The 15267-nt window shown below is 41.8% G+C and overlaps 1 protein-coding gene across 1 annotated transcript; it reads left to right on the forward strand.

Annotated features, from left to right (window-relative positions):
• The first annotated feature begins 1336 nt into the window (after positions 1 to 1336).
• On the forward strand, positions 1337 to 14142 carry LOC103515890 (GPI transamidase component PIG-T). The gene is made up of 8 exons (XM_017446853.2): positions 1337 to 1409; positions 3603 to 3806; positions 4040 to 4188; positions 8027 to 8207; positions 8584 to 8697; positions 9233 to 9500; positions 10540 to 10701; positions 13858 to 14142. The coding sequence occupies exons 1-8, from the start codon at positions 1337 to 1339 to the stop codon at positions 14075 to 14077; spliced, it is 1371 nt and encodes a 456-aa protein (XP_017302342.1). The 3' UTR covers positions 14078 to 14142.
• The last annotated feature ends 1125 nt before the right edge of the window (positions 14143 to 15267 follow it).

Genomic DNA, 15267 nt, shown 5'->3' on the forward strand with positions numbered 1-15267 from the left:
GCACGAATGGCACACCTTAATAGTAGCTTTAGACAAAAAAATAGTACTTGGACAATCAGATATTAGACATGTGAACCAAATGGACTTGGACCTAAGAGTACGCAAGTGCATTACAAATTGCAACAGTACCTACTACTTTGACGATTGGAAGGACAGGGGAGAAATTTGAAATCAAGGTCCTCTCACCAATCACCAAAATGATCACCAAACAGACCAAATACTTTGAGTTTTACAAGATTGATGTGAAGAACTCCTGGATCGAGCAAAGAAATTCCCCCAAACACATCTATCATCCATGACCTGACGTCGAGTGAATTGGTTTCTTGGCAACCAAAATACGAGTAGTCGTATTAATCTTCTTCTTTATAGTCACCGATTTTATGTGTAGTATATCCACTACTGATCCTTGGTACTTGGTAATCAATCAAACCATATTCATCTCTATTTCGCAACACTTGATATAGGGTAAAATTTGATGATTCGTTGTAGCATTCTCTTGAATTGTGAGACATATCCTAAATATATACAGCCCCTTGTGTAACTGACTGACTGACTGACTGACTCACTCACTCACTCACTCACTCATACTAATTCTAACCCACTTCTAGATGTGCTAGGAAGATGCGGTTTTCACCATTGGATTCCTTATTTTTTGTAGGTACTGGGAAAAATCGAAAACCCCGGAAATTTCCAACCGTTCCCGAGATATTGACGTTTTTTAGTCCCCCATAAGAAATACACAGGGAACACGCTTTGAGGCCAGCAAAACTTTTCCTACGTTTATATTTTTCTCTCGCTTTAGTTTTCAGTTTCATTTCTCAAGGACAAGACTCAGGGACGATATTAGTTTTCAGGGGCGAAGCGTAGGGAGCGCGAAGCCCGCCTCAATGCACACACCGCGAGCCTCTGACCGCAGCGCGCGTAAACAAGTTACCGCGTACGCGACCCCCTGCAAACCCGCGAAGCCCTTACGCGCAGCGCGACGTAAACAAGCGCAAGCGCGACCACATGCAAACCTCGCGAGTTGGGAGCGCGCAGCTTGACCCATCCGCAACTCCGCGTAGCGAACACGCGAAGCCGATTGGTGAGCAGGGTAACGAAGCACTCCGATCACGAGTAGCATATAGAGTCTATTAGTACGGTCTCGATGATTTTCACAGTTTGATTGGAGACTACTAGTGTAATTCACCAGTCGCGCGTCTATACGGTAGCGGTGTGAGAGCTACGGACCGTCGTATATTGCTCGTGAAGATAGTTGCGCCGACTTATCAGTAGAGCGTAGTCGCTGAAAAGCAAACCATAATATGGTAGAGAGATTTCCAGGCCGATACGTGCTATGAAAGTCACGGGACTGAGGTCCAACAGTACGAGGGCCTTCGTCAATCTCAGACACACCGACCCTGTCTATGGTACTACCACGTGATGCCTTTCCATTTGCGTATTAAAGTTCAGAATTTTGGGTAGGGGGTTGTTTTTTATTTTTTTCCTTGGTTTTAAAAAAAAAAAAAAAAAAAAAAAAAAAGATGAGTGTTCCACCGACGTTCTTATTTTGTAGCAATAGAACAACTGCTACATTAGACGCATGTGGTCTGTGTCGTAGCATGCCCATCCCGTAGTAGGTGTGCCTCTCATCAGGTTTTCATTTGTCCTTTGTCCTTAAGAATCCAAGTGTACCTCGAAATAGCCACTAGCATGTGTTGGCCCTGATGGTCACCCGACAGATGCAAACCACGTTGCTTAACTTAAGTAAACTGTTGTCTGTTGGGAATCGAAACATTGAACGTTCTACTGCCACTGGACTTGTCTCTCTCATAAATTCACCCCCGATAAAATCACTTCATAACTAATATTACACATCAATGATGTACCTACTACTTACTTCTGGTGATTATGATCGTTTGCATTAGGAGAAATAGTTACCTCTTGATTCCCTCATGTGTAACCAATGGATTCAAACATTGGAAGAAACCTCCGTGGTCGAATACGTATTCATATTAGTATTTCTTACAAAACTAGTGTCTAATCGTCTATAACTCTATCCAACATGGTCAATGGTCATCTTGATTGACATCGCCTCGAAGATGTCCACACATTATAAACCTTTCCTTTCATTCCACCAAAATCTTTGAATCTTACGAGTATTCGATTATGTGAAATAAAAATCAATCAAACATGGCTGACCAATGAGATTGTGAGATTTCGCTGTGTTTACGTCCAAAGCGGAATCTCATTGGTTCCGCCATGTTTTGTTTCACATAATCGGATACGATACTTGTCTACATACGAGTATATTTGATGATCCCATCGGAATTCTTTCTCCCAGGAGGTGGGTAACTTATTCGGTCCCGGTCTCCCAGTCCATCAATATTCCTGTCGAAATCGATCGACTTCGGTCGACCGTATAGTGTGTGCACAACGTAACAATTCTGTATTCTCTGCAAATCCACTTCTAATTCTTGAGATCCCTCTAATGACCATTTATAAATTTATATTAACCTTGGACACATGCAGCCTAACCTCACTTAACACCAAGGCGTGCTCTATGACAAAAATATCTACGGTCATACACAACTAGAGTTGTCTTACAATTATACCACTTTAACAATCCACATGTACCTATCTGTGTGACATTACTAGTTTAAATACTACAACATATGTAGTAGATTGGGGTCATGATCAAAACTAGACACTTTAGTAGGATAGAAGTTTAAAGTCACTGTATCACTCGTCCACTCGTCCACGGAGACTTCTTTAGAAGACTTAGGGTGGGTTTCACCAACCTTTTTTTTATCACCTAAAAGGCTGATATAGCTTAACAGCCCTGTAACGGCTATATAAATCAAATAGAACTTGACAGGCTGGTAACTGAACAGCCCTCCTAGGAGTCCTAATAGGGGCTGAAAAAATATTGGTGAAATCCACCCTAACTGTTTAACTGTGATGGAGAGTTGACTTTTACATCCAAGAATACAAGTACTGACAAATACGCGTAAAAGTTTTGCTTCTAGAAGTTCTTCGACTAAACACGACCACATGCATTTGACTTTGACTAATGCTCTAGCTTTTACTTTACAGTTGCCCTATTGAACGAATTGAGGTCCAAGTTTTTTTATTTTTTTCTTCTTCTTAACGGTATTTAGAGTTATAGACATTCGAGCAGACATACTTACTTTTACCTATCTTGGGTAAAAAGAAAAGATTTCAAACTAAATACGTGTTAACAGCGACAGCACGTTAAATGCACCGATTCCAATTTAATGTAAAGACACCATTTACTGATGAACCCTCTCGCCTGGATGGCACCTCTTGGCATCTGGGATAATTTATGAACTCACAGCTTTTCTCTAGATTAAACCTGAGTGTCCCGACTCTTTTGAGGTGCTGCAGGTAAATTTTGGAGAAATTGAGAAGGTTGAAATATACCGGTGAGGTTGTTTCTAGGTTCCATCAAGGCCCGGGGGTAGCAGCTTAACTTCAAACTCCATACACAAAAAGCTTAGGTGTAGGGGCAAACATCGTTAAAGAATGGGTTAAGCTCCTACGAATCTATGATTCACTGATGAAACACAGTATCTAATTTCGCCTCTCCCCCACCTCCTCAGTTTGTGATCTGAAGGCGGAACTCAAGAAGCGTTCCCTCCCCGTGTCCGGCCCCAAGCCGCAACTCATCGAACGTCTCAAACCTTTCACTGAGAAACAGTTGGCCGCCAATCAGCCGCCAATGCTGCCAACTCAGCATGCCACCTCGGCCGCCATCTCAATCATCACCATTCCTTCTTCCTCATCGTCTGACGATAGTTTACCAAGTGAGTACCGTACCATACAGTGTGTCCCTAGAAGTCCTATACTGTACCCTTTATCTTTTGAACTGGTAGGAATTTGGGATTCTTATCGATCGCAGAAAAAATGGGTTCGACCCCCGGAAGTGGCTTTTTTTAATCTAATAAAATAGTCAGCTCCCATGGCGTAGTGGTCACTGCGCTCGCCTTGCACGCGGGAGACCCGGGTTCGATTCCCGGCGGGGTCAAGACTTTGACAGGTGCCTACGATTTCAATTGGTCAATGCGTAAGTTGTTCGGCAATGGAGTACCATCAAGTTGTTCCCAAGCTGAGACCAGTGCTGTCTATGTAGACATTACTGCTAACCTAACAGGACCTGTGTTTGAAATATTCCCAGACCCTACACAGGTAAGAGACAGCTTCAACATATTTCTCGTGTTTTTGGTCTGATGATAGGAATCAGGTCAGGGCTGATGACAATGGGTACCCAGTAAAAAATTACACGGGTTTCTTGATCAAAGCTGGGTATCCCTATCCAGAGTAGGTATCCAACCAACCTAGCTATCTTGGAGGGTAGCGCCCCTGCCTTGTAAGCGGTAGGTTGCAGGTTCGATTCCCGTCCAGGGGAAACTTTATCCTGAACGGGTAAGGTTCGTTTTTGGAACGCCTGCTCTCTCCTATCCTGTCCTCCTTCTGGGACGATAGGACCTCCATTGGTACAGTTCCCTCTGTCAACTTCGAAGCTGTGCCCACACATAGTCGATGGCCGTCGATCGATGTCGACTGAAACCATACATTGCCTCGACAACATAGATTCACCTCATCAAAATGTCCCGAGCAAAGCTCCCTCGCATGCAACGCATTAATGTGTTTGTGCGCATACGTTTCTGCGCAGTTCTTTCTGCTCCTCCCAACATTATCTCTGAGATTATTGGAATTTTTAAAGTCCATTCCTGATGAAAATTGGTCTTTCAACGTAGAGCTTACAGCTGTGGTACCCTTCAAGCTATCTAGGCTGGCAATGCAGGTGTCTGTTCTCGGTGCAGTAATTTGGTCAAGTTGAGAACTATGAGAACAATTATACTTTAGCTGTCATGTACTTTATTTATTTTTTTTTTCAGCATTGATCAAAACTGGAAGGATTTGGTCAACTCTCTGTCTGGTCTTCTCTGTGCCACAATGAACTTCATGGAGAAGCTGATGACAATGGGTACCCAGTAAAAAATTACACGGGTTTCTTGATCAAAGCTGGGTATCCCTATCCAAAGTAGGTATCCAACCAACCTAGCTATCTTGGAGGGTAGCGCGCCTGCCTTGTAAGCGCTAGGTTGCAGGTTCGATTCCCGTCCAGGGGAAACTTTATCCTGAACGGGTAAGGTTCGTTTTTGGAACGCCTGCTCTCTCCTATCCTGGGCCTCATGCAGAGGAAAGTCAAGGGAAAATCAGATATCAGTACCGGCAACATTGCCGGCAACGCATTTTTGTTTACAAACCAAGGTGCGGATGGCGCGAGTTTTTAAATTTCAAGTTCATGGATTTGCAGGATTTTGGATTCGATTTTCCGGTTGTGACAAAATGATAAGGCTGATAAGGATAAAGTGTTTTATCTCATGAAACCAACCAAAGGATCTTGATATACCAGTCAAATGGTGCTAGGTCATACGTATCCAGAAAGCATTCCACAGTTTTCTAAAAATGTGGGTTCTTTGTGTCTTTTCCATTGCTCTTCTCTCAATCAATATTCATGGAACCTCAGGATACAAACATAAGGATAGCTTTCATGAGGAACTATTCATAAAACCTTTGTTATCTGGACACATATACTCGTATTTCCAATTCACAACTCTATGGGAAATTGATGGAAATTTCAATGATGAATGTAAGTAAAAATTGTGACTACCTACGTACTAAAAATTTATTTCCCCTAAACTAAGTAGATAAAAAGGCCATTCTCACAAGTAGGTCTTGTGAACATGACATCTTTTACTAATTAAGATTTAAAGTAGATGTTGAAAATTCCCATTAAATATTATCCTAATCTTTGTCTACTTACCTACATTTCAGATTTTACCAACAGCCATTTGTTTCCAAGACCATTGGGAGAATTCATCAAGAGGAATTGTGCCTCAAAAGTACCTAACTGCCTGAATTTCTAGGCTTCATTGTATTTTTCCTATGCCTGGAATCTTAAATTCCAATTCCCAATGCAACACTTCTAACCAGTAATGCCTGACTGCATGAGGCATTAATCAGGATTCAATTAAACTGTTTCATCAAAAATAATAAAACTGCTCTCAAACTGAGGGGCATAAAGGATGGTAACCTCAAAGGGAGGGGCATAAAGGTCTTACAATGCCTGACTGCATGAGGCATTAATCAGGATTCAATGAAACTGTTTCATCAAAAATAATAAAACTGCTCTCAAACTGAGGGGCATAACGGATGGTAACCTCAAAGGGAGGGGCATAAAGGATGGTAACCTCAAAGGGAGGGGCATAAAGGTCTTACCTAAAGGAATAACCTTTTCAATATTTGACTTTGACAGGAATTCATCAAAAGCTATGGCATCAAAGAGATGCACATTAGTTTGACGGAAGGTGTATGGAGACACAAGTCATGGGGCTACCCAATTGTTGAAGCAGGACCTGGTGCAGAACTTTGGGTGTGGTTCAAAAATGGGACAGAGAAGTAAGATCTATGTTTATTAAAATTATCACCCCCCAACATTATCGCGAGGCTTGTCCACTCTGTTGAACTCAAAGAATATCCACAACACAAACTATCATTCTCTCGGCATCAACTTCAGACACATTTGTATGGACAAGGCGTGCACTCGGGTTGGGTTGGAACTCAAACAGACAGTGTCTCTGGTACATGATCTCATTATTGTAGGTAAGGAAACTTCTAACCAGAGTGAATTAGCTTTAAGGTGCTCACTCTTTGGAGTTGCATACCAAAGTCAAAGGAATTGTGCCTCAAAAGTACCTAACTGTCTGAATTTCTAGGCTTCATTGTATTTTTCCTGTGCCTGGAATCTTAAATTCCAATTCCCAATGCAACACTTCTAACCAGCAATGTCTGACTGCATGAGGCATTAATCAGGATTCAATGAAACTGTTTCATCAAAAATAATAAAACTGCTCTCAAACTGAGGGGCATAAAGGATCGCCACCGAGGCAGGGTTGAAAACTACACGCATTTGATAAAATTGAATGAAAGAGAATGTATAATTTGATATGAGGGGAAAAAAATGTACAGTCGACCATGGAAATAACGAGGCCGAGGTTGGATAGCGAGAACTGTAACAACGGAGGCCTTATCGTTCCGAAATCGAAGAAAGAAGGGGGACAGGATAGGAGAAAGCCAGCCGTTCCGAGAACGAACATTATCCCATCAGGATAAAATCAGCCCCGGGCGGGAATCGAACCCGCGGCCTAGGGCTTACAAGGCAGACGCACTACCAACTGAGCTAACTAGGCTGGCCAACGGAGGTCTTATCGTTCCAAATCGAAGAAAGAAGGGGGACAGGATAGGAGAAAACCAGCCGTTCCGATAGCGAACCTTTTCTGTTTAGGAATAAAGACCGTTCTCGGCGGAAATAGGACCCGCGACCCTCTTACAAGGCAGACGCGATACTCTCTAAGCCCTAAGCTAACTAGGCTAGCTCATTTCCCTCACAATAGATCAGTTGCGCTTACTCGGGTGATGTTTCAAAGTCATAGGGCAGGAAAAATGAGGACCAACGGAATTTTTCTTTTTCTTCTACGACTTCTAGATACCGAGAAAAATCGATTTAAAAAAATGCCGGTAAATCGTGAAATTTGACGTCACGGCATACGCTCCCGTAGGCGATGACGCCATAATTTATGACTTCCGCTACGTTTGTTTGTGCGCAAGCGTATCTGCGCATTTTGACGTGAAATCTGACGTCACAACTCTTTGAACTTTTTCATTAGGACGGCAATTAAAAATTGAATTTTCGACCTTTTGTTGGTACAGTTCCCTCTGTCAACTTTGAAGCTGTGCCCACACATAGTCGATGGCCGTCGATCGATGTCGACTGAAACCATACATTGCCTCGACAACATAGATTCACCTCATCAATCGATGCCTGTCGACTGTACAAGTGTACATATGCAAACTCAGAGTTAGGGTTTTTTTTTTTTAATCAATAATTACCTTCGTATATTCATGCTCTAACATTTTACTCTGACCATGTTCTAACATTTTGTTCTATTCTCTTCAGGTTTTAACATCGCTGCATGGAGGTCAGAAGCATCACATAGCAATGTACAATCTGATTGAGATAACTAAGGAGAGGATATTTAACGTGTACACCATACATGAGAAACCCAGGGTGTCACCGGTATCTATACAGCCCACCCTGTATGCACATCGGTATATTACTGGATATGGACAGGAGAGAGGTAGGAAAGAGTTTTTTTTCGTGTGAGAGACCCTTTTCCGCCATCAGTAGCCCTGGAATGGAAGTTAGGAATATAGAGTAAGATGCAGGCCAAAGAGAAGATTGGAACACTGTGTAGATAAAGATCTGAATGATCTGAGGTGACTGGAAATTGATGACTAAGAATACCAAACCCACTTGGGTGGGAAAAGGTAAAAGACGAGAAGAGGCAGCTCTTCCGAGGTCATATGAGGGTTTTTTACCTCGTCTTTCCATTAGGAATTCAACCTTCATCACTCTGAAATAGCTATCTTCTGTAATCCAGAGTTTTTCCCCCCTTTTATGGAATGCAAGCTTGGTCAAACTAATAGCTTAAACGTTTTTATTTCTCCCGCTAGGTGGCATTGTTACCAAAATCCACAACAAGCATCGCACTCCACTCAAGATAATCTACTTGGAAAACATACCCTGGTTTACACCTCTCTACTATCATACTCTCAAGATTACCTCAGGTAAACCGTGAAGTTTTGGTGTTAACATCTATTTTTATTATTATTATTATTATTATTCCTTTTTTTGTGTGATTGAGCCCTTTTAACTGCTAACGTCATATCAGACTTTTTTGTCTAGCGATTTCGCTGGGGTTTCAACCAGTTACTCAAATGAACCTCACACAACCTGAATGGGGCCGGGATTCGGGGAAAAGTCAACAGCATGTTTGGCCATAAGGTCACTTAACGTTGCTCAAGTTTACTGTTCTATTGGAAACTGGTGCAGTCAATGTGTTTCAGCCACTGGCTACTTTGAAAAGGAAAAAAAAGAGGTTTGATAGAGAAAACTGTAATTACCGAGGTCTTATTGTCCCGAAAGCGAAGAGAGGACGAGCTAGGTTCGTACCGAGAACGAACCTTATAGTCCGCCCGGCGGGAATCGAACCCGTGACCTAGCGCTTACAAGGCAGGCGCGCTACCCTCCATTAGCCAGAACCTTCTAGTCTAGTCTAATGAAATAATCCACGATTCTATTTCATTATCTCCACACATACAGGTAACAAAGAGATTATTCCGCTGATAAAGAAATACATTCCGGGTAAAGCCCGCGTCCGCCCGTATTATTTGGAGGTGGCATTCGAGGCACCCGCCCGGTCTGTCACCACACTCAGCGTTGACTTCACCTACATGTTCCTCAAGTGGCAAGAATACCCGCCTGATGCCAACCATGGGTTTTACCTGGGGTCTGCCATCATCACGGCTCTCCTGCCCACTGCTAGGAACTACACGGCTATACCACAGACACAATCCTTGATTAAGAATAGGTAAGTGAGTAAGTGAGCGAAGTGAGGTGCGGGTTTTAAATTAAAATTTTTACTTTGGTTTGTCCGTTTTTTTTTTTTTTTTTTTTTTTTTTTAAAAAAAAAAAAATTTTTTAAAATTATTTTCTTTTTTTACACGGGATTTTTTCGCGTTGACTAGATAACAAAAAAAAAAAAAAAAAAAAAAAAAAAGAAATTAGATTCACCAGAACTCAAAAGACTTCTTCAAGAAGGTGGTTGGTGAGAAAAAAATAAACTTTTGGTCGAGAAACAGGGGTTTATAAGTTGTAGAAAACGCTTTATTAATCAGGTAAAAGCCCTTAGGTTGGTCCTATCCAGGACCTATCAAAAAAAAGATCTTAGGTACCTGGCTAAAATCCCGCTGTTGTAACCAGGAGGTATGGTTTTTAATATAGCTGAAAACGCGACTTCAACAGGTCGAAAGACGCGCCGCGAAGAATCGACCAAAAATACCGAGTGTAGATTCCTGGGTGTCACTCTTTGGGACGTTGAGTACAAATTTCAGAGTCGTGTAGGGGGACTACCGTTCGCCGAGAAAACTAAGAGTACTTTTCAACATTTTCCACGAAATGAGGGTTACGTAACAATTACTTTGGTTAATATCTGGATGGGTGACTGTCCGATTTTTACCAAATTGTTACAGTCGCGTTCTTGGACCATACCGGGATAGCATACCAAATTTCATCGCTTTACGACAAACCGTTCTTGAGATATTTTGTTCACAACTTTCTATTTTTTCCCATTTAAACCTGTAGTACGTACGTACGTACGTACGTACGTTCGTACGTACGTATACATACATACGTACACACATACGTACAGACCATGGGCTAAAAATCACTTTTTTGACATCAGCGGATCCCAAAACGGATATTTCCAACCATTTCCCGATTTTGAAAATTTGGACCGATTGCAATACTTTCATTACTAGTATAGCTCCGCTATACTGTAGTAATAGAAAGTAAAAACAATTCCAGATAATTTTCTAATTCATGTTTCTTTTCTACCACTATCTTCTCAGTTTCAACATATCGCGGGACGGCTACCTGGTTCAGCTACGAACGGAAGCGCTGATTGTTGCATTACCTACTCCTGACTTCAGCATGCCATACAATGTCATCTGCTTGGCTTGCACTGTAGTAGCTCTGGCGTTTGGACCCCTGCATAACATAGCTTCCAAGAGGTAAACCTTTAATTATTTATTACTGTTTTCCAAGAGGTAAACCTTTAATTATTTATCACTGTTTTCAGTTTTCCTTGGATTTTTCTTTAAAGAGGTATTGTGAATTGAAAACTACACGCATTTGATAAAATTGAATGAAAGAGAATGTATAATTTGATATGAGAGATAAAAAATGTACAGTAGACCATGGAAATAACGATGTCGAGGTTGGATAGCGAGAACTGTAACAATGGAGGTCTTATCGTTCCCCTCTTACAAGGCAGACGCGATACTCTTTAGGCTAACTAGGCTAGCTCATTTTCCTCACAATAGATCAGTTGCCCTTACTTGGGTGATGTTTCAAAGTCATAGGGCAAGAAAAATGAGGACCAACGGAATTTTTCTTTTTCTTCTACGACTTCTAGATACCGAGATAAATCGATTTAAAAAATACCGGTAAATCAATGCTCCAACTTTAAATTCGGTCAGTGGAGGGAGTTCTTCTCAGAGCTCTGCTGGCGAACCATCACAGACTCCCCTAGTTTCAACGTCGCAGCCTCTCAACCCATCTTCCCAAGAAGCAAGGCAATCCACCAACGCCCCACCGAAGAACACCCAGCCCTTGAAGCTTCTAAACATGCCTTCGTCAAATTCTGCTCCTCTACCGTCCATCCCAATGCCCAATCCGCAAGAAAAGCAACTTGCTGGGCAGGCTAAACCCAACCTTTCCCAACAAGAGTCAACGCCTGGGCAGGCTCCCGACGCTCAACAGCCTTCCAAACTTGACCTTTCCCAACAAGAGTCAAACCAACTATCTGGGCAGCCTCCCAAACCCAACCCATCTCAGCAAGAGGCAAACCAACCTGGTGGCCAATCTTTCAATGCCCCTAACCCCTCTGGCCAAGCTTCCAACGCCCCTAACCCGTCAAGTGAGGCTTCGGAACCAGCCCCTCCTGCACCTAAGCTGTTCCCACATCGAGAGCTGATAGAGCAGATTAAGCAAGTGTTTACGCGAGAGCAGAAACAGTTGAACAGTAAACTGAGCAAGTCGGCCATCATGCAAAGTGGCGTTAAAGGTGAGTTATCTTGGTGGCCAAGACGCTCGCCTGGTAGTCAGGAGGGCGTGGGTTCAGTCCCAGTCCAAGAATGGAATTTGGTTCGAGAATTCGATCACAATTACAGTCATACCTTGTAGCTTACTGCTGAGGTGAAGGGACTCTTTAGTCTTCTTCGAATAGTATAATCAAACACTAATTATGATTATATTTCAGTTATATTACTATATTTAAACTTATTAGTCAGCTCCCATGGCGTAGTGGTCACTGCGCTCGCCTTGCACGCGGGAGACCCGGGTTCAATTCCCGGCGGGGTCAAGAAATTTCTAAGGTTCGATTCGAATCACTACACCACTCGGGTTGGGAAACTTAAGAGATTCTGGTTGGGTTAAATCTTGTAACTAACTTTAGAGTCACTTTAAAGGTCCGTCTCCATTTCGTATAACTTTGCGGGAATTTGATCCAATGTCAAGTAATATGGAACAAGCTGGACTTTGTTAGACGTAAGGTGACGGAACTTAGGCGAACCGAATACGTGACATATTTTGCACAAATTCCACTCGATTATACCTACTTGAAAGTTGGGCAAAAGCGTACTTACACAACTTTTTCTTCCTAGCCTTTTCCTATTTAGTCAAATGGGGTCGGCATTTTTTTCAGTCTCTTCCAGGCAGCCCTAATAGATCAGTTGCATTTACTTGGATGATGTTTCAAAGTCATAGAGCAGGAAAAATGAGGACCAACGGAATTTTTCTTTTTCTTCTACGACTTCTAGATCCCGAGATAAATCGATTAAAAAAATACCGCTAAATCGTGAACTTTGACGTCACGGCATACGCTCTCGTAGGCGATGACGTCATATCAAATGTCCCTCGCAAAGCTCCCTCGCAGGCAACGCATTAATGTGTTTGTGTGCATACGTTTCTGCGCAGTTCTTTCTGCTTCTCCGCTAGCGCGCTTGCATAGTGCCGCTACCTAACAGACAAAAAAAAAAAAAAAAAAAAAAAAAAAAAACCAGTTCTTTCCGCCCCTCCGCCTGCGCGCTTACATAGTGGCGCTACCTAACGGACGAAAAAAACAACTGCGTAAAGTGTGACGTCACACATCTTTGAACTCTTTCATTAGAACGGAAAATAAAAATTGAATTTTCGACCTTTTACAGGTATTTTTTCGGAGTTTTGAACTTTTTCATTAGAACGGAAAATAAAAATTGAATTTTCGACCTTTTACAGTTATTTATTCGGAGTTTTGACCTCGGATTTGCATTTTTCCCAACTTTTTACATAGGAATCGACCATTTATTAATAATTTTTACCCATTTGCAACTGCTCCACTTCATAAAATCTGTCCAAAAATTCGGCATAGGAAAGGCAATTTTCCGATTCGAATTTGGACATGGCGGGCCTTCGGGGTCAGGCCATAGAACCACTATAGGTACCTAGTACCTCTCATGTGGTAGGCGATGACGTCACATCAAATGTCCCGAGTCCCGAGCAAAGCTCCCTCGCAGGCAACGCATTAATGTGTTTGTGCGCACTGCGCATACGTTTCTGCACAGTTCTTTCTGCTCCTCCGCCAGCGCGCTTGCATGGTGGCGCTACCTAACGGACGAAAAAAACAACTGCGTAAAGTCTGACGTCACACATATTTGAACTCTTTCATTAGAACGGAAAATAAAAATTGAATTTTTCCACCTTTTACAGTTATTTTTTCGGAGTTTTGACCTCGGATTTGGATTTTTCCCAACTTTTTACATAAGAATTGACCATTTATTTATAATTTTTGTTATTTTTTCGGAGTATTGACCTCAGATTTGGATTTTTCTCAACTTTTTATATAGGAATCGACCATTTATTTATAATTTTTACCCATTTGCAACTGCTCACGTTTGTGCGCAAGCGTTTTTGCGCATTTTGACGTGAAATCTGACGTCACAATGAACTTTTTTTTTATTAGAACGGCAATTAAAATTTGAATTTTCGACCTTTTAAAGTTACTTTTTTGGAGTTTTGATTTCAGATTTCGATTTTTCACATCTTTTTACGTAGAAATCGACCTTTTATTAATAATATTCTCCCAATTGCAACTCCTCCATTGTCTGTATGTCTATTTCATTTCACAGGTTGCGTCTTACTGTTATTCGACATCGCACCATCTTACAACGACTCAAACGAGTCCTGAACGTAGTCACGGGGAAACACGCTGCTAACAAATCTGATGATGAGGATGAAGACAAAAAGGAGAACAAAGAAGAGAAGGGAAAAGAGGAAACGAAAGACAAGGCTCAGACCGAAACAGATGAAGGAAGTTGTAAAGTAAGAGACACAAAGAAAGACAAGTAAGAGAAAAGAAAGGAGAGAGATGGAAAGACGAGAGATAAAAACCAAAGCCAGCCTAGTTAGCTTAGTTGGTAGTGCGTCTGCCTTGTAAGCGCTAGGCCGCGGGTTCGATTCCCGCCCGGGGCGGATTTTGATTTTTCCATTAGTTTATACTTATACCCAAGTCTACTACTCTTTGTTAATTCCCCTTAGCCCTCTCAGGAGTGTTAGATTTGGCCTACAATTGAATGTTGACATTGGTGTCAACATCTCTCCGAGCTCAAAGATGTGAACAACATCCAAAACAAGATGTTAAATAAGACTAATAAATTGTAAACCAAGGCCCTCTCCCAAGACTGCATGCCATACTCTTTAGTCCCATGTACAGAAAAAATATCACCATTTGCGAAGAAAAACATGACCTATTTTCTATTTCAGATATCTTAGCTTGTCTACGTCTTGTGATAAGTTGCCCACATCCTTTGTTCGGGAGATAAAACTTTAGCAGTTACAGTTCCCCCTATCAAAACTCATAAAAAGGTTTGGGTTACAAAAAATTACAGTACACAACCTTTCATTCCAGCAAACCCAGCAAGGCAATTCAGAGGCATCATCTGGTTTAGAAACAACTAGTACATCAGGTGTCCAGAAGAGAAAGGGAGACAGCGGCTCAGTGGCGGCTCCCGATAGCAAACGGCGGAAAAGTAAGTCAAGAGTTTGTCTTAAGGTTCGATTCGAATCACTACACCACTCAGGTTGGGAAACTTAAGAGATTCTGGTTGGGTTAAATCTTGTAACTAACTTCAGAGTCACTTTAAAGGTCCGTCTCCATTTCGTATAACTTTGCGGGAATTTGATCCAATGTCAAGTAATATGGAACAAGCTGGACTTTGTTAGACGTAAGGTGACGGAACTTAGGCGAACCGAATACGTGACATATTTTGCACAAATTCCACTCGATTATGCTTGAAAGTTGGGCAAAAGCGTACTTACACAACTTTTTCTAGCCTTTTCCTATTTATATCAAATGGGGTCGGCATTTTTTTCAGTCTCTTCCAGGCAGCCCTAATTGCGTACACGCAATGATCTATCGAAATACAAAGTTGGGAGACGAGATTTCTTTGGTCTTTTAATATTAATAATAATAATAATAGTGCTTATTTATACTGCTCGCATAGGACTGAAAAGTCCCTTTACTCCAGCAGTAGACTACT

Source organism: Diaphorina citri, unplaced genomic scaffold, assembly GCF_000475195.1.
Source record: "Diaphorina citri unplaced genomic scaffold, Diaci psyllid genome assembly version 1.1 scaffold1437, whole genome shotgun sequence".
Taxonomy (NCBI): Eukaryota; Metazoa; Arthropoda; class Insecta; order Hemiptera; family Psyllidae; genus Diaphorina; species Diaphorina citri.

What these genes read in the sequence shown, in the direction of transcription:
- LOC103515890 (XM_017446853.2), top strand. Translation starts at nt 1,337, where the DNA reads ATGAAAGTCACGGGACTGAGGTCCAACAGTACGAGGGCCTTCGTCAAT. An exon ending in TGGATATGGACAGGAGAGAG is followed by an intron (nt 8,208 to 8,583) that starts GTAGGAAAGAGT and finishes TTCTCCCGCTAG; the next exon opens with GTGGCATTGTTACCAAAATC. An exon ending in TACTCTCAAGATTACCTCAG is followed by an intron (nt 8,698 to 9,232) that starts GTAAACCGTGAA and finishes CCACACATACAG; the next exon opens with GTAACAAAGAGATTATTCCG.